The sequence below is a fragment of the Lissotriton vulgaris genome, chromosome 6 (assembly GCF_964263255.1).
Source record: "Lissotriton vulgaris chromosome 6, aLisVul1.2, whole genome shotgun sequence".
In the NCBI taxonomy this organism is placed as follows: Eukaryota; Metazoa; Chordata; class Amphibia; order Caudata; family Salamandridae; genus Lissotriton; species Lissotriton vulgaris.
The window spans coordinates 1,631,655,926-1,631,674,989 of record NC_141694.1 but is presented as its reverse complement, the minus strand read 5'-3'; the positions used below and the strand labels follow the sequence as shown (position 1 = coordinate 1,631,674,989).

The 19,064-nt window shown below is 41.9% G+C and overlaps 1 protein-coding gene across 1 annotated transcript in view; it reads right to left on the bottom strand.

Moving 5' to 3' along the window:
* The window catches only part of THADA (THADA armadillo repeat containing), a 1,588,234-nt gene that overhangs the window by 1,008,712 nt on the left and 560,458 nt on the right, over positions 1–19,064 (bottom strand). The window contains exon 27 of the mRNA XM_086927803.1: positions 17,507–17,598. Coding sequence (XP_086783929.1) covers positions 17,507–17,598 — 92 coding nt within the window. The remainder of the gene's footprint in view (positions 1–17,506; positions 17,599–19,064) is intronic.

The window sequence follows — 19,064 nt, the reverse complement described above, 5'->3', positions numbered from 1 at the left end:
GTATATAAATCCTCCATGGTGTTTAGGCCCGTAGGAGATTTGGAGTTTAGCTCCAGAATATATTTGGTCTCTAATACTCGTAAGGCACTGTCTCTATCCCCACCCTTGCGCGACGGCGGTATGCAGTCGATGGCATAATACCAAAGAAGAGTGTTATCACTGCCATGTTTGGCCTCAAAATGCTGTGCAACGGGGTATGATTGGTCTTTGTTATTGATAGCCCGGAGGTGTTGTAGAATCCTCATGTGCACGGGTAATTTGGTACTGCCGATGTAGCGGAGTGCACAAGGGCACTCCAAAACATAAACCACGTATTCCGTTTTACATGTAATACGTCGTTTGATTTTTACCGGTTGGGGCCTGAGTTAAAAAGTGGAGGACAGGCGCAAATCTGTACAAGGACATAATTTTCAAAAATAGGTGCCGTAATGATTGAAGATTTTACATATGGGTTATGCACTTATATAGAAATGAACTTAGTTAAAGAGTAATTCCCATTAGGTTTTAACATGGGAACTACAAATCACACAATGCCTAGTACTGAACTGAAGGCACAGCAGATTTCAAGCAGGCAATTAAGCAACACATGAGGAAGACGACAAGTTGAAACGCGTAGTGGTGATAAAAGAAGGACTGCTTTAGACATAGAAACAGATACAATAAACTTTTCTTGAAGTACATCTCTGGGAGTGATGGATGAATGAATATATATATATATATATATATATATATATATATATATATATATATATATATATATATTACCTACTGGCGGTAGCCAGTAGGTATATATAGTTAGGACCTAGTTTCCATAGGAAATCCCCAACATTCTATTGGGAATAACTTTGGCGCTGGTTGACGAATCTTTGCAAATTTCTCAAAGAAGATGGCTCACTCCGCTCCGCTCCTTCCCTGAAAGTTTGGGGGGGATTCGTCAAGTGGGGGCTGAGAAAAAAGGGGGGTCCCAAAACGTGTTTTCCCCATGTTAATTTCCATAGGACCTTTAGACTCGGCTACAGCTTGAACCGCTGAAGGGAATTACACCAAACTTGTCAAAATGGTAGTGTCTGTTACGCAGATCACGCTTTTGGTTAAATAGTGTAAATCCCTCCAGTAGTTCCTGAGAAAATTAGAAGAGAAATCAATTATATATCTATAAGCGCGCACAGTGCGCGCACCCCGTGATTTTTCGCGATTTTTTTTGGGGGGGCTTGGTGGGCTTCTCTCTTTTATTTTAATGTATTTAAACTAATTTCGAGGGTGCCCACCCCTCGTTTTGCCCCCGAGATCACCGCCGCGGCCCGAGCTGCCTCAAGATGGCCGCCGCCTGGTTGTGGGCGGGGCCGGGAGGACGTGGTTTCTGCTTCGATGTCCGGTCTCCCTGGTTCGGGGCTCCCGTGTGCTGAGGGAGCCCCGGGAGCAGAGGAGGCGACGTTCAGGAATGCACAGCGGCTTGTTTCTGTTTCCGTCAGAGGACAGAAAGCCGCCCCCTGCCTCCGCCCCCAGCGGCCGCCTCTCGCCTCGACACCATGGCGGCGGAGCGGACCCCGAGCCGCGGGCGGCAGTGCCTCTTCCGCCGGGCCTTCGAGCGCTTCTCCTTCGGCCGCTGCGAGCGGAGGGCGCGGAGCTGCAGCTACGGTAAGGCGCCGGGTCCCGTAGCGGGGCGGTTCAAGTGACTGCCAGCGCGGAGTCCATGTTTTCCTAAACAAGAAATGCCTTATTCAGAAGACTGTTGCCTGTTGGTGTCTGGGCACTGCGAAAGCCTGTGCCTGAGCGGTGAGGTCAGTTCAGGCGTACTTATCTTTAAGCATCGGTCCCCTTCAACCCCGGTTCTAGTGCCTGATAAAACTACATTTCTTACTTCCTGCCATATCAGACATTGACAATATTGCCTTCGGCCTTGCTCACTCTCTTTTTCACTTTTCAGCTCCGCATCAATATTTCAACAATATGTGCACGTCACTCTTTATGTGACAATCCAGGGGTTTTGTGGATATGTAGTCCTGGTGGAATTTCTGTGCATGCCCGGAGGCTGACATTTAAGTCAGAATACTGACACTATGTTTATTATTTAGCCCCGGATTTGCCAATGACTTTATTTAGATTTATTGACTCTGGATTGTCTTACTAGCTACGGTGGCTCTGGCAACTCGGCAAGAGTTTGCAGTACCTTGTAGCAGAGGTCACATGGAGACGGAAGAAAGGTGATTTCACCATCAGCTCGAGTGCACAATTAATTTGGCCGTCTGTCTGTTCTTTATTGGATAATAATGTGAAGGGGCAGCAGCTGTAAATATGTAACATTTGTGTTTTTATAATATCGTGTTTTTTTAATATGGCGATTAGTGAAGAGACTTTGGCTGCCCATTACGAAATGCTCACATTACTCCCATTCTTGATAAGTGGCATTATATTTAAACATGCACTTATGCTGTAAACGTTAAAGTATAACTTTGTAAATACAATTTTGCACTATGCAATCGGTATACTATACTATGTTTTTAACAATACTATTACTCAGGTTTACTGAAAATAGAGCATGTATTTAGAATGTACACAACAAAAGTGTGGTGATTAGTAGTAGGTTGTTTATGTTTATTGATGCCAAATGGAATGAAATAATGGCGCCAAATTAGATTGACAAAGGGTTCTTGTAATCCGAAACGCGTCTCTCTTACCTCAGGTGTTGAGGGAGGCCGCTGCCGGGACGGGGAGCGGGAGGAGACTCCATAACTTAAGTAAACTTTCGCAAGACCAATATACTTGTTATGAGCGCGTTTATTGCACCAACCACATCGGAGCCCAAATGTGGATCGCTTCGCAACCTTATGGTGACGACGCACTGCAAGCATCAGACATTTTTATCTTGGTGCATTCTGGGTTGTAGTTTCTGTTTACATCTAGTGTACAGAAGTGCAGGATCACAAGAGTGTGTGACAGAAATCCCCACGAACTACCTGGTAAGTTGCAGGTCACATTAGGGGCATTTATGTAAGTAATGGAAGCATTACCTCCTCATCACTTCCTCAACTCAGTATTTGTTAGGAGGATCCACCTTAGCACATAGGATTCAAAAGTAATCCCAGCCAATAGACCATCAAAGGTAGGTAAGGGTAGGCCAAGCATCAGAATTGGCACCACACGGCCCCCCACCAAGCCCATGGTGGAAGCAGGGCTCGGAAGGGTGCATAAGAAAGAAACACTGGGTGTACATCTCGGAACCCCTCCAGCTCTGCGCGGAAGAAAGCACAAGGATAGCCCACAACCCAGCAAGTAAAGAGGCGGTAATTTGTCGGTTAGCTGCTGATGGTACAGCATATATGTGTTATGTATGTATATGTGTGTGTATGGATGTATATGTGTGTGTATGGATGTGTGCATATATATATCACTGAAAAAACCATAGGTTTTAGGCCTTATATAGTTAGGAATTAGCATTTAAAAAACCTTTGAAATTCACTGAAAAAAAACATAGGTTTTAGGACTTATATAGTTAGGAATTAGCATTTGAAAAACCTTTGAAATTCACTGAAAAAACCATAGGTTTTAGGCCTTATATAGTTAGGAATTAACATATAAAAAACCATTGAAATTCAGTGAAAAAACTATAGGTTTTAGGCCTTATATAGTTAGGAATTAACATATAAAAAAACCATTGAAATTTCTCCTATATATTTAGCTGGACATTTTATTGATATAAAACCAATGAAATTCCACATATAGTTAGTTGCACTAACTATATATTTCGCGCATCCGCAATCCAATGCTGATGATGTCACATATTACATCATTCATGACATGGTCAGTGACATCACTGATGACATCACTGATGACATCTCAAATGACATCACTGTTGACATCACTGATGACATCTCATTTAACATCAATGACCACACCACTGATGATATACTTCATGTGATAATACAATGCACCTCTTTACACTCTAATATAACCTCTGTTACATCTAGTGTAAAATACAGAGTATCATTTTTGAAACTAATGACACACAAATACCATTTACTACATACTCACCGATTCCTACGTCTACACACACATTCATTCATTCACCCATAAGGTCACTCGTACATACAGTTCCTCATCATTACAACACTATCATATGCACTCATACACCTACGCAGACACTCACACACTGCCACTCATCCATGGAGTTACTCACACACCTAGTCAGTCCTGTAAAGAATCAATCACACTTTGATTTCTTCATCTATACAGTTAAACACAGAACAGCTTACATTTTCACAGATATACTAACACATACTTACTCACTTATACAATCAAATCCTTCATCCATACTCTTATACATCCACTCATTCTTCAATATGTAAAACATATTTAAACTTAACAAAAACACACAGACACTGGATGATGTCATCAGTGATGTCATCAGTGATGTCATTTGAGATGTCATCAGTGATGTCATCAGTGATGTCACTGACCATGTCATGAATGATGTAATATGTGACATCATCAGCATTGGATGTCCAGCTAACTATATAGGAGGAATTTCAATGGTTTTTTTATATGTTAATTCCTAACTATATAAGGCCTAAAACCTATGGTTTTTTCAGTGAATTTCAATGGTTTTTTATATGTTAATTCTTAACTATATAAGGCCTAAAACCTATGGTTTTTTCAGTGAATATATATATATATATATATATATATATATATATATATATACACATACATACATACATATATACAAGCATTGGAGCCGTGGCCTCTATTTAAAGTGCAGATTTATTAAGACACAATCGTCCGACGCGTTTCGGAGTTAAACACACTCCTTCTTGCCCGTGAAGGAGTGTGTTTAACTCCGAAACGCGGCGGACGATTGAGTCTTAATAAATCTGCACTTTACATAGAGGCCACGGCTCCAGTGTCGTTGTTTTCCTTGGATCGAAGGGGACCAGCATTGGTAACGGTGTGTTCATATTTCAGGGGGTGGCTACCCCTGCCGTGTGCCCGCCGTAGAAGAGGCTTGGGCAACAGCTGACGCTGGTGCTGGAGATATATATATATATATATATATATCCTTATCGACCCCTAAACATTACCCACCCTAATTCCTGAGAAAAAAAACGTTGCCACCAAAATACAACTACGCACTCTAAACCCTAAAAAATACCCTTGCCACCCAAATACCCTTACCCACCCTAAAAACACATCTGCAAGCCAAATTTCCATACCCACCATAAACCTTAAAAACACAGTTGCCACCCAAATACCCCATCTACCCTAAAAATACCCTTGCCACACAAATATCCTTACCCACTCTAGACCCTAAAAATACCCTTGTCACCTAAATAAGCTTACCCACCCCAAACCCTAAAAATACCACTGCCACCCAAATACCCCTACCCATTGTAAAACCTAAAAATAAACCCTTGCCCCAAATACCCTTACCAATCCTAAAAATAGTCCTGCCACCGAAATACCTTTACACACCCTAAACCATAAAAACCCCTTGCCACCCAAATACCCCTACCCATCCTAAAAACACCCTTGCTACCCATCTAGCCTTACTCACCCTAAGAACATGTGCGCAAGCCAATTACCCCTACCCACTATAAATCCTAAAAATACCCTTGCAACCCAAATACCTTTACCCGCCTTAAAAACCTAAAAATACTCTTGCCCCCAAATACCCTTAACCACCCTAAACCCTAAAAATCCCTTGCCACCCAAATACCCCTACCCACCCTAAAAACACCCTTATACCCTTAAACACCCTACACCATAAAAATACCCTTGCCACCTAAATACCCTTACCCACCCAAAACCCTAAAAATTCTCTGGCACCCCAAATACCCTTGCCCATCATGAGCCCTAAAATACCCTTGCCATCCTAAAACTCCTTCCCACCCTAAACCCTAAAAATACCCTTGCAACCCAAATCCCCCTCCCAACCCTAAACCCTAAAAAAGCCCTTGCTCTAATATATATGTATATTAATATTACCTACTGGGGGTCGCTATTAGGTAGGCACAGTTAGGGCCATGTTTCCAAAGGAAAAGCGTTTTTGACTGGTCTATAACTTTGATGCCGGTTGACAAACCTTCATGAAATTCCCAAAGAGTGAGCTGCAATCCTTGTTGCGCATACAAAGTTTTGGGGTCATCCGTCAAGCGGGGGCTGTGGAAAAGGGGGAATTCCCTTAGGAGCTTTGAAAACAACTACAGCCCGAACCGCTGGAAAGAATTACACCAAATTAAGCAAGACAGTAGTTTTTGGTTCGCACATCACGTGGTTGTTGAGAAAAGTAAGGACAATTTTTGATTCACGATTATTTTGCGATTAATCGCGAATGCACGCGCCACGAGGAATGCTGTGATTGACTGCCCCACAACTTGAGCACAGAGCTGCAGCCACTATTTTACTTCATCGGAACAGACCTCGGGGCTTAAATCAAATGGCAGAAAGTGGCATAAGGGTTAGGTTGGACGTGTCCTGACCCCATGACAGGAATATTGGAGTGTTTGTGGAACTCCTTATGAATATAGGTAAACAAAAAGGGGAGATATCCCCACTTGTGTTATTTGCAAATTTGCGGCGACCATCAGCGCAACCGTCCTTGTAACGTTGTGTTGAATACACTAATATATAAGTCACGACGAATTCGCGAATATCACTTAAACAAAATGGTTTTACACCATCTCACTTAGACACTTCAAGATCCACTCTGAGACTCACCCGACCACTCACAGACCCAGACACTCATGCACCCACTTACAGGCCCACTCAGAGACTCAAGCACCCTCTCACAGGCTCATTTGGAGACATGCACTCACACAGACTCACTTAGAGACTCATGCACCCATTCACAGAACCACTGAGACGCTCATGCACCCACTCAGAGACACACAGACACTAATGCACCCAGTCACTCAGACATTCCTGCATGCACCCACACAGTCATGTACCTGCTCACTCACCCAGTCAAACGCTCATGCACTCACTCCCATACTCACTCGGAGGCTCATGCACTCATTCATAGATCCTCAGAGACTCAAGCACCCATTCACAGAACCAAGGAGACACTCACGCACCCACTCAGAGGCACACTGAGACACTCATGTATCTAGTCACAGCCCACTCAGACACTTATGCACCCACTCACAAATCTTCTTAGACTTATGCACCCACTAACAGACCCACTCAGACAATCACCGACCCACTCTGAGACTCATGCACCCACTCATACACCCACCCAGAGACTCAAGAACCCACTCATAGACCCCGTAAGACTCACAGACCCAGTAAGACACGTACCCACTCACAGACCCAGTCAATCTCAGTCACCCACTCACAGACCCACTCAGATATTTATGCACCAACTCACAGACCCAGTCAGAGACTCATACACATACTCACAGAACCAGGGAGACACTCATGCACCTACCCACTCCCCCAATAAGAGGCACATGCAGCCACTCACAGACTGATTCAGACACTCAAAGACCCTTTCAGACACAAAAGCACTCACCCATCCACTTGAAGGGGTTATGCACTCACTCACAGACCTATTCAAAGACTTATGCACCCATTCACAGACGCACTCAGACACTCGTGATCCCACTCTCTCACCCACTGAAAGACTTATGCACCCACTAACAAACCTACACTGACACCCACACAGCCACTCACTCAACGACTCAGTCACCCACATACCAACCCACTCAGAGACTCATGTACCCACTCACAGATCCACTCAGACATTCATGTACCCACTCAGAGCAAATCAGACACTATGCAGACACTCAAAGATTCACTCAGAGACTCAGTCATCCACTGCCACAATTATTCAGACACTCGTGTACCCACTCAGAGTGCCACGTAGAAACTCATGCATCTATTCACAGAGCCCCTCAGAGACACATGGACCCATTCACATTCCCACTGAGAGATTCATACATCCACTCAAACACCTACTCACAGTCATGCACTCACTCGTATACCTACTCAGAGACTCATGCCCAGTGAAAACCCCAGACTTATACATCCACTCACAGACCCACTCAGACAGTTATGCACCCAGTCACAGAACTACTCAGTCTGTGATGTTACTCACAGGCCCACTCAGAAGCTAATGAACCCAAGTCACAAACCCACTCAGATACTCATGCACCCACACACAACTCCACTTAGAGACTCATGAACTCACTCACAGATGCACACAGACCATGATACATGTTCTCCTGGACCTAGCAAACCTCTAGCACACCCTCTGACAGACCTTCTGAGACAGTTATGCAACCACTGACAGACTCTCTCAAACTCTGATACACGCACTCACAAACTGTCTCAGAGTGATACATGTTTTTATAGAGTTATTTAGATAGTGCTGTACCTAATGTGATGCACAGAATTCCTTATTTATAGTTATGATCTTTGAATGTGCTGGTAGCTATTGAATAAAAAGGTGGTCCCTATGGGGGAAGTGTAGCCCTTGACTTCCATGGTAAAGTGTCAAGAAGGGGATATAAATACCTTTAACACAAATAACTTAGTATTATATATTTATTATTTTTATTTTATTTTAGCATATTTTCTTTTATTGTTGACCGTGAGAAGTAAAATGTATATCTTCTCTATCGAACAGAAGGTGATCCAAAAAAAGGGGAGTGACTGGGCAGTGAAAGTGACTATAAGTGCAGAAAGTGCATACGTGCTATGTACAGAAATATATTCATGTGGCTGATAGGGATAATAGAGTGTTAGAGCTCAACCCCGCTAAGCGAGTGTTGATAGCCACCATCGGTTTCTTGAAAAACAGTCCATGTTTTGAGCCCTGTTTGTCAATCTGTAGACATACCCGAGCTGTTATTGCCGTCACAACCGGTCTGTACTGTGTCTATAAATCTCTTCTAATAAAATGATTTGAAATCAAAAAAAAAGAAAGGCAGTTAAAATGAAGGTGCAATCCTGGTTTAAACAAATATATTTGATTGGATGCAGAGAATATGGAGGGGAATAAAATTAGGTAGTGTTTTGAAATTATAAGTAACTAGATCTAAAATTGGCTGCATTATAAAAAAAAGTGTAATGCAGACTTGGATATGTTTTTAGTTCTGTCCTGTGAACTGCACCTGTTGCAGCTCATTTTGTAACTAGTGTAGCCCTTCTAGAATGTACTGCGAACTTCTGACCTACTGGTTCTAGTGGGTTGCTATGGCGACTGTGCTAAGAGTGTACTGGGAGCAGGGTATTACAGAGAGAGCTGTCTGTTTTAAGAAATTAGAGCTCTTTAGAGTGATTGCTATGTAACAAGGTATACATTTCCTAGTGAGAGCTTGCTAATATATTGTACTGTACCAAGTCAAATATGGTTTCGGACTGCTGATATTTTTTCACAAATTTGTTGCGACAATCATAAATAAGTTGTGATTATGCACACATATTGTACCATGTTGGGCTTCTTTATAAAAGTGTATGAAAGGGTTAAGATGTACTGACCATTCAGAAGAGGAGTTACCAAATAAAAAAAATGAAAAATATGTTTTTATTTGCTGCCTTCCACACTATCAGAGGGTTCAAAGTTGAAAAAGGTCCCATTAACGGTTGCTTTGTATGACAATAGTGTACCATTCTTGCACTTAGTTTTCATATTTCTGAGTTGAGAGCTGTCCTTTTGAGTTCAATACGTTGCTTCTGCACTTGCAGGCTCCTATGGCAAATAAGTACTACATAGAGTATACCTCACTGAAAGCAACTGACGAACATGTTCACAAAAGCATCGAGTCAGACAGTTACAGAAACACATATACATTCAATCACTTACCCAGAAACTACATATGCATGCAGTAGACTCAAAGGTAGTTATAGTCGTACCTACATAGCCCCTCTATTCCCTAACAAAGGCACTGGGATATTTGTTCAGCCACTTATATACTCATTTAGAGAGCCACAGAGGTACTAAAACAGGAAATCACACACCAGCACATTTATGTAAACTTCTCATGGCCCTGCTACAGGTGTACTCCTACACTCACTCAGATGTGTAGGAAGTACTGAAACAACCCGCTGAACCATGCAGAGAAATAGTCTTTCAAACATGGGAGATACCTACTGGTGAAGACCCTGCCTGTGCACTCTCACTGCAAGCTTCACCGGGCTTGTAAGAGGTGTTTCTCAAGTGTCAAATCATGGTTTAATACACATAACACACTTCTCAGATATGCTGCAGGTATGCCGTAAAGCATGGTGTTTTGTGCTTAAAAGATCAAGAGATGTCCATTTGAGTTTAATAAGGTGCTTGTGCACTTGCAGGCCCCTAAGCCAAGTACTACATAGAGTATGCCATCCCAAAAGCAACTGACATACACACCCATAGAGGCTCGCTCTCACCTACTGAGACCTCTACAGAAGCACTTATACATTCAGACACTTACGCGAAACAACTTATGCATGCAGAAGACTCAAAAACAGTTGCAGTCACACCTATATAGCTCTCTATTCCCTAACACAGGCACTGAGGTATTTGTACAGCTACTTACATACACATTTAGAGAGCCAGAGGAACTACAACGGACAGCCACATACCAGCACCTTAACTTAAACATCTCATGGCACTGGCACCGATGTACTTCTACACTCATTCAGATGTGTTGCCAAGTACTGACACAACGTTCTCATCCATACTGGGAAATAGTTCTCAAAAATAGATGATGCCTACTAGTGCGGACCCTGTGCATGCAGTTTAAGGTTGATTTGACCTGGAAACATTGTTTTTCAAGTCTTATACCCATGTTTTAGTATACGATAGTCACATGTGAGATATGCTGTAGGTATGCTATAAAGCATGGTGCTTTTTGTTAAGAAGATAAGAGATGCCCTCCTCAGTTCAATAAGTTACTTCTGCACTTGCAGTACTACATAGAGTAGGTCACCGCTAAAGCAACTGTCATAGATGTTCACAAAAGCATAGAGTGTCTTTCTCACCTAGTCGGACATCTACAGAAGCACATATACATTCAGTCACTTATCCAGAAACTACTTATGCATGCAGCAGATTCAAAGGTAGTTAAAGTCACACCTACATAGCCCTCTATTCCCTAACACAGGCACTGAGGTGTTTGTTCAGCCACTTGCATACACATTTAGAGTCATAGAGGCACTAAAACAGACAGTTACATACTGGCACATTTACATAAACATCTCATGGCACTGCTACAGGTGCACTCGTACACTCACTCAGATATGTAGGCAAGTGCTGACAGAACCTTCTCAACCATGCAGAGAAATAGTCCTTCAAACATGGGTGGTGCCTACCAGTGCCGACTATGGCTGTGCACTTTGACTGCAAGCTTAACTTGGCATGTAATAGCTGTTTCTCAAGTACCAAACCCACGTTTTACTACACAAAACACACCTCTGAGGTATTCTGTAGGTATGCCATAAAGAACAATGTTTTATACTTTAAAAAGTGTGAGCTGACCTTTTGAGTATTAGTAACTTAGTCATACAGCTCCAGACCCCTATGCCAAGCAGTACATAAAATATACTACCCATAAAGGAACTGACATACATGTTCACAAACCACGAAAGACGCACTTCTACATTCACTCACATATGTATCCAGCAGTATGAAAGGTAGTCGGACAGACACCTACATACTCCTAATACCACTAACACAGTCACTGATAAACTCTTTCAGCCACTTATATACACAGTTAGACAGCTATAGAACTACTAAAACAATGAGTAACATACTGGCACATTTATGTATACATCCATTGGCCCTGTTAAAGCTGGTCTCATAAAGACAATGAGATATGTAGCTAAGTATTGAGATACTCTAGTCATGTATGTAGCCAAGCACTCTTTTAAACATGGGTAGATACACAGGAACACAGTAGTGGATATACTAGGATACCCACTAAGAGACTAATATATACAGTGATACAGAGAAAGACACACAGACGTACAGATGAAAATTAATAGAGTAATGCCAGCGATATTACAATAATAGAACTGTTTATATTGTTACTTCAGTATCGATACTTGTTAGAAATGGGATTTTTAGCAGGCTTAAACCACCACTCTAGTCAGGATAAGGGAGTTACACTCCTAAAATAACCCCTGCTCACCTCCTTGGTAGCTTGGCACGAGCAGTCAGGCTTATCTTAGAGGCAGTGTGTAAAGCATTTGCAGATAACCAACAGTAATACAGTGTAAGCACTACAAAAGGACACCACACCAGTTTAGAAAAATATCCAACATTTTTATATACTTTTTTTTCTTTTTTTAAATTTCAAAAATCTTTATTAACATTTGGCATAGTACAGTGTTACAAAGGTTATGTACACTTAAGCCACACTTAGTCCTGTTCCCAAACCCACTCACAGTCCTTAACACAGTCAATGTGCTGAACACCTAGTCCCTCAAACCCCACCACCGGCACCCCGTTGCAATTTCTTAGATTGACCATCTGCTGTGTCATCTGTTGTCTCGAAGTAGGGTGCATGAAATTAGCTGTACATAAGCTGTCAGTATCTTTTAAAGAAAACATAGCATTACATTGTGTTCTCAATTTTATATATTTTTATATACTTAAGACCAGACCAAAAACGAAAAAAATCCACAATACAGTACTTAAAAATCCACAGTTATCAAAATACTCCTTAAAAACAGTTCCTTGATGTTGATAGCTCTGTCCGGGGCTATCACGGCGTCAGGAGCAAACAAATCCAAACAATTCTGGCTGACAGCAGCGTCGCGGGCCAGCTACGGTAATGGCAAGACCGCAAACAGTACCTTTTAGAAATGCAGGGCGTCGGCAACCTCTCGTTGAGGTTCCAAAAACACGACGTCCGGAGGTCGGTACAGGAGTCGTCAGGGCCCTCGAAGTCACAGGCGTTGCAGGTCGATCTCCTCTTTGATGGAGTCAGGAGCGCTGGCGTCAGCAGTGTCGTGTGCTGCGGTGCGAAGAGCAACGGTGCGGTGCCCTCAGGTCGTGGTGTGAGCAGCGGCTCAGTGCCGGCATCAGATGGCGTCGCTGGTGAGACTAGGGTCGTGGTGCGAGATGAAGGCGGTGCTCGTTACAGAGCTGGCAGGTCACTATGCAAGCAGTGGTGTTGTCGTTGCTGAAGCGCTGTCGTCGGCTGACGAACTGGAGTCAATGGCGCCGGCAGGCCAAGGCTGCAGTGCGGGATGAGGGCGGTGCATTGTGTAACTTTAAGAGCTGTGCCCTAGAACCACGGTGCAAGCAGCATTGTCGATTATGGCGTGGAGCAGAAACATGTCGACCTTGTCAATTAAGTGTTATAAAAAGATCCAGTAACACGATCTCCAGTTATAACCAACGCTTTTTAACTACAAAACCTCACCATTTTCATTAAAGTTTACTTACGGTGGAGTTTTGCCTTTTAACACATCACTTTCTATTTTTTCTTGGGGGTGCTCTCCTATCTCTGGACACTACTACGAATACCAGAGGTCGCCTCAGGATGAGGCTGGCATAATGCACATTTGGACACCCAATGATAATGCCATAACGCGTATGTGGGGCGTATAGACGATATACACTGCACAATTGACATAGCGTTTATGAGGGGGATTCAAATCTACCTACGGTTAGGTAGCTACAAGTGTCCATTCTCTCTTTTGATTATAAGGTACATTGAATTGGGGAACTGAATGGACCATAAATCCTCCTCCCTACCTGTTGATTACGGAGTTCAGAAAGCAGTCAAAGTTCTACACCAGCGACTCAAGATCCTCTTGAAGAACCAACTATTCAAAATGAAGCAGCTATAGCTATGAAAGAGGTAAAGACTGTAATGCAGCACACTAAAGAGAAAACTGTGGATTTTGAACAATTAGTAGAACAACTGAACAATGAACAAAAAGAAATTTACAACAAAGTTAAAGATAAAATAGAGAATGGATTTCTGCACAAGAGGTAACAGTGTGATCGTTCTTCATGCAAACCAATATTACTATACATCAGTGGGCTAGCTGGCACTGGAAAAAGCTTTCAAATTAAAGTTCTCCGTGGTTTTCTACAGAAGACTATAGAATCAAATTTGACATGTCTAGTAACAACACCAACAGGATTAGCTGCACATAACTTTAAAGGTATTACTTTACATCACCTACTAATGCTACATGTTGAACTTGATAATAAACGGGAATACCAGAAACCATCTGGTGAAGCATGCCTTGAGGTATCAAGAGTATTGAAGAAACTGAAGCTTTGAATCATTTATGAGGTCAGCATTGTATCCAACATAATGCTTGCTTTCATACACTTTAGAATACAGCAGATTTTAAGATCAAACTACGATGTGCTCTTTGGAGGAAACCATTTAATTGTATTTGGTGACCTACAGTAACTCACCCCCGTAAAAGGACAACTTGTTTTCAAAACACTTGTGCATAATGAAACATAAAATTCTCTGGGGAGTATTGGCAATGTCAATATTTGGTTACACTTTGAATACAAGGAACTACTGATCAGTGTGCATCCAGCGTCTGATGTAAAATATGCAGATATACTGAAGGACATTAGAATAGGAGTTTTAACAAAAGAGGGTAAACATGCTTTGTAAAGTCGTCTTATCAAGAAACTATTTCCATCTAATATTACACCAGCTGAACTAATGGACAATTTCATTGATGAACAGAAGTCTATAGTTTGTTTAATGCCAACACTTCAAGAGTGCTCCAACTTTAATGAACAATTACTACAACAGGAGAAAAGATATTTTTGAAATTACAACTATTGATAAAACGGAACATCAGGGAGGCACAATACTACTCACAGATTAACTACAAGCAAAATTGGATGCTTTGGCGAGGTCTGTCTCAAAAACTACAGGATTAGAAAAGAGTTTACGTGTCAGTAAAAACTGTAGAGAAATTTTTCACCATAATTCAAATGTAGAGGAAGGGATAGTAAATGCTGCAATGGGTAAAGTAATTGATTTTATTAATTTCCCAATAGAAATGAGGTTGAATACTTGGCCATAAAATTTGATCAGATTGATGGCGTGAAGCAGATTGGCTGCTGTGTTGTACATTTTTTGTTAGGGAAAGACTTATTTGTGAGCCACCAGCAGTTCCCACTGTCTCTAGCGTAAGCTGTAACTGTCCATAAATCACAAGGTTAAAGAGTAGATGCAGCTTTTGTTAATATCTGAAGTATTGTGTTAAAAGAAGGAATGTCATATGTAGCATTGTCATGAGTTAGAACATTGTCTGGTTTGTTTTTGATTGATTTTGCTGAAAAGAAAGTTAGTGCTGATGCAAGCTGTGTAAGAGTACAATTGGTTAAGAAATGTATACGCTCCTCATTAAGGCCAATACCCTGTTTATCACAAACGGACAATCAGTCTACAACAGAAGATTACAGAAGAGTCTACAGATACTGAAACACAAAAAAAGAACACAAGGACAATCTAGAATCTAATCAGAGGAGAAAAGAGCAAAATCACAGAGATATTGTAGGTTACCAGTTGGAAAACAGTTCAGGTGTCAACTGCTATGCAAATGTTATTCTCAATGTACTTTTTGATTTACCACATTTAGTCAACCCAACTCAACAAAAGTCAGATAGCAGATTGTGTTCTGCACTGTATCACTTGCTCCAGTGTTACTGACTGACAGAACTGTGACACATTCCGCTTATGGTATTCAAGATCGTTTGTATATATGTAGTGGATCTGTAATGTTTAATCTCAGCAGGCAACAAGATGCACAAGAAATTATTATGGTCATGTTTGGAGTTTTAGAAGAAGAAGATATAAATATCGATGATTTATTCAGAGTTAGTTACACATGGGATCATGATTGTGAATATTGTGATTATTAATATAAAACATATTCAGAGCGTTTTCTCTATTTAACATTACTAGATTTAAAGAGTGTGCCTTGACAAATTATTAAAGAATGCTAACCAAAATATGACCTGCCCAAACTCCAGATCAAATGTATTATCATAATAGATCTTAACATATCTATTACGACATAATATATCTTTACTTATCTATAACGAAATACTCAATTTTAGCAGTGCTTAATTCCAAACAAGAAGCCTTTCCATGGCAGAGAGGACAAATCAATACCATTGTATCTATAAGTGCAAACTGGCACTGACTGTACCACAGGAGGATACGGAACAGGCACGGCCGGCGCAGGTAAGAGTGGTGAGGCACGGGGGAGTGAGTCGACAGATGACAGAATAGGGAAAAAAAATAAAGTAAGCCACTTACCTTGTGCTCGGTGCATCGTCGAGTCGGCGATGCAGCAAGCGCAAGGTAAGAAGATTTCTTTATTTTTTTTATTTTGTTTCCCTATTCCGTCGTAAGTCAACATTCTCCCCCCTCTGCGCCTGCCCCACCTGTCTCACCTGCGGTGGCCGCGCCTGATAAGAAATGGGGATGGCACAGCGGAGGGCAGTTACAAAACCAGTCTTATGACATTTGAGATTCTCAGAATACAATAATATGACAAATAGGCTTCCTTAACCAGCATGTGCTCAGATACTAAGCCCTCCACGAGAAAGGTGCACAAAGTTGAAGGAGGAGACGCAGGACATAGTTTCTCAACTTTCCAGAGTACATTTGTTTTCACAGAGCACATGAGAATACTTATTTTAACAAATTCATATTTGACTAAGTTCATAGCAACACATAATGTCCCTAATGTCTGTCCAGTTCACAAGCAATCAACATTTTAAAGACTAATTTCTTGCCAAACACAGTGATGCAAAGCCAGAGGTCATATCGTAATCTGAACATGTTCTAAATGGATTTGTCAGTGAGGGAAGCTACCCTATTGAAGGTATTGCCAGGAAAATGTAGGAACTTTATAAGTTAAACAGAGTTTTACTAACAATGTGTTTTCCATCAGTCTCTAAGGTTTTCGCATAATAGTGGTGTGCACAGTGTATGATATTTAGGTTACTAGTTGGCAAGTGCTCTAAGAGGAGAAATCCAGCACGTTGGTGAAATTCAAACTGCAAAATACATAACCATATGAAAATATGCTTTCCAGCAGCGTCTGAATGACCAGCAGACAGCTTACTTTTTCAGTGGAATAAACCGTGGGAATATGGTCTGCTGAATCAACTCTCAGGGCAGAAAATAAAGATCAATAAAAAAAGAACTCTGAGTATTTATTGTGAAATTGTTCAGACAGAGAAAGTTTGATTTTAAAAACACAAAACAAATATGATCTAAACCTGCTACCCTGAATTGAATTAGTTCTGGGCCTTTACATTATAGCGCAAGGTACTCTTTTAATAATATAAATTTTAAAAAAAGAGAGGGACACAAGTTCACACCAATAAATATATATCTGCAGTTCATATAAAGCAGCAAACCCCTAACACAGCTTGAAGGGTGGTGTTTTAAAAACCAGCAACAGGGTCTAGTTTTAAATCCCGTGGATGTTAAATAAGCATAAGTAAGCAAGATTTTGAAATGTTTTTGCTGCTCATAGTGTTTTTTCAAAGGTAATGTTAGCTGCACGTGGCGCGTACCTGTTTTTTTTGGAGTTCTCATCCTTTCCCCTCTTAACTCCAAATATTCTTGTAATGAGAGTGCTGAACAGTAGAGTAGACGAATTCCGTACCTAACAAACACACAAAAAGGAAGTATTTAGGATGCAACTTTAAAAAAGGAACTCTTTCTTTTTGCTGGCACTGTACAATTTTAAATACACTGTAGGGTTTCAGACTGTTACAAAAACAGATCCGCTGTGCCAAGTGCATCACTTGACATATGCACTGATCCACTCAAGATTTTCTACTGCACATCAATGTGCCAGTATGGAATTTGTCATAAAATATCAAAATTGTTTGAAAAAGTTGGTAAAATGCTTTATTCTAAAAACAAACGCAGATACATAGAGCCAAAGCGAAATACACAGAGAGCAGATCTGTTCACATTAGACCATGTGCACCGTACGAATATATTTTCCTTATTTATTAGCACAATCCAAACTCACATACATACCCTGACATTTATGTAAACATTGCTGCACTATTATACATACACCCCATGCAGACTTTGTGCCAGACCTTAAAGCAAAATAAATGAATCTTAAGTATCGCTTGGAAAATGACCTGCAAGCAATCTATGTATTCAGATTCCCAATCAGGGATGGATGGTAATCCAGTATAGTGCTGCTTTAAAAACAATGTACCAGCCATGGAATTTGATGAAGGATGCAAACAGTATCACCCACCGAATCTATCCAACAATGTGTACTAGGGACTTTCCCTACTAGTAAAACACACAATATGAAGATCAGGATGACGGCCTTGGCTAAAAGGCATATAGCGGGAATCAAATGGCGCCAGCTGCCCGAGGTTTGAGGTCCGGCGTATCAGGATCCCCTCGGCCCCGGGTGCCGTCGAGTGCCCGAACCCAGGCCTCGGAGAGCTGGGACCCACAGGGCTGCTCAGGAGCACAGGGGAAGAGAGAGGCGGAGAGGAAAGCAGCTGCTCTGCAGGTCCAGGTTCGGCCGCCACTGAGCCACCGTCCACAGGCAGGGTAGCAGGGAGTGCAGCAGCAACCGGAGTGGGGGGTTTGGTCCCCTATCATGCCTCCTGCACACTCAACACCGCATCGAGCAGGGGCCCCCAAGAGTGGCGGAGGAGGCACAGGAGAAAGTCTGTGCACACGCGTAGCTATGGCTCTTAGCATGGGGTGTGGCCTCGGGGCTCCAGTGTCCATTCGAACCGTAGTGGGTATTGCGGCCGCAGGCTGGGATATGAGAAACCTGATGGCTGCCTGAAACGGCACCTAGGGTGACCAACCGTCTGTAAATTTCACGGACCGTCTGTAATTTGGACCTCACATCCATTGTCCGGGAGGAACCCTTTTACGGACGTCTTTTGTCATTAATGTTCGGCCTTGCAGGGAGCAGAGCTGTTCCCCGCCTCGCACTAATCCCCAGAGACAATGGGCCAGTTTGGGGTGTTACAGCATGCTGTGGGCCTCCTTCTGCTGTGGTTTAGGGCAGGGCATTCTGTTAGGGTTAGACAGAAGAAATTTACAAAACAAATGTACAAAGTTAAAATGAAGAGATTATAG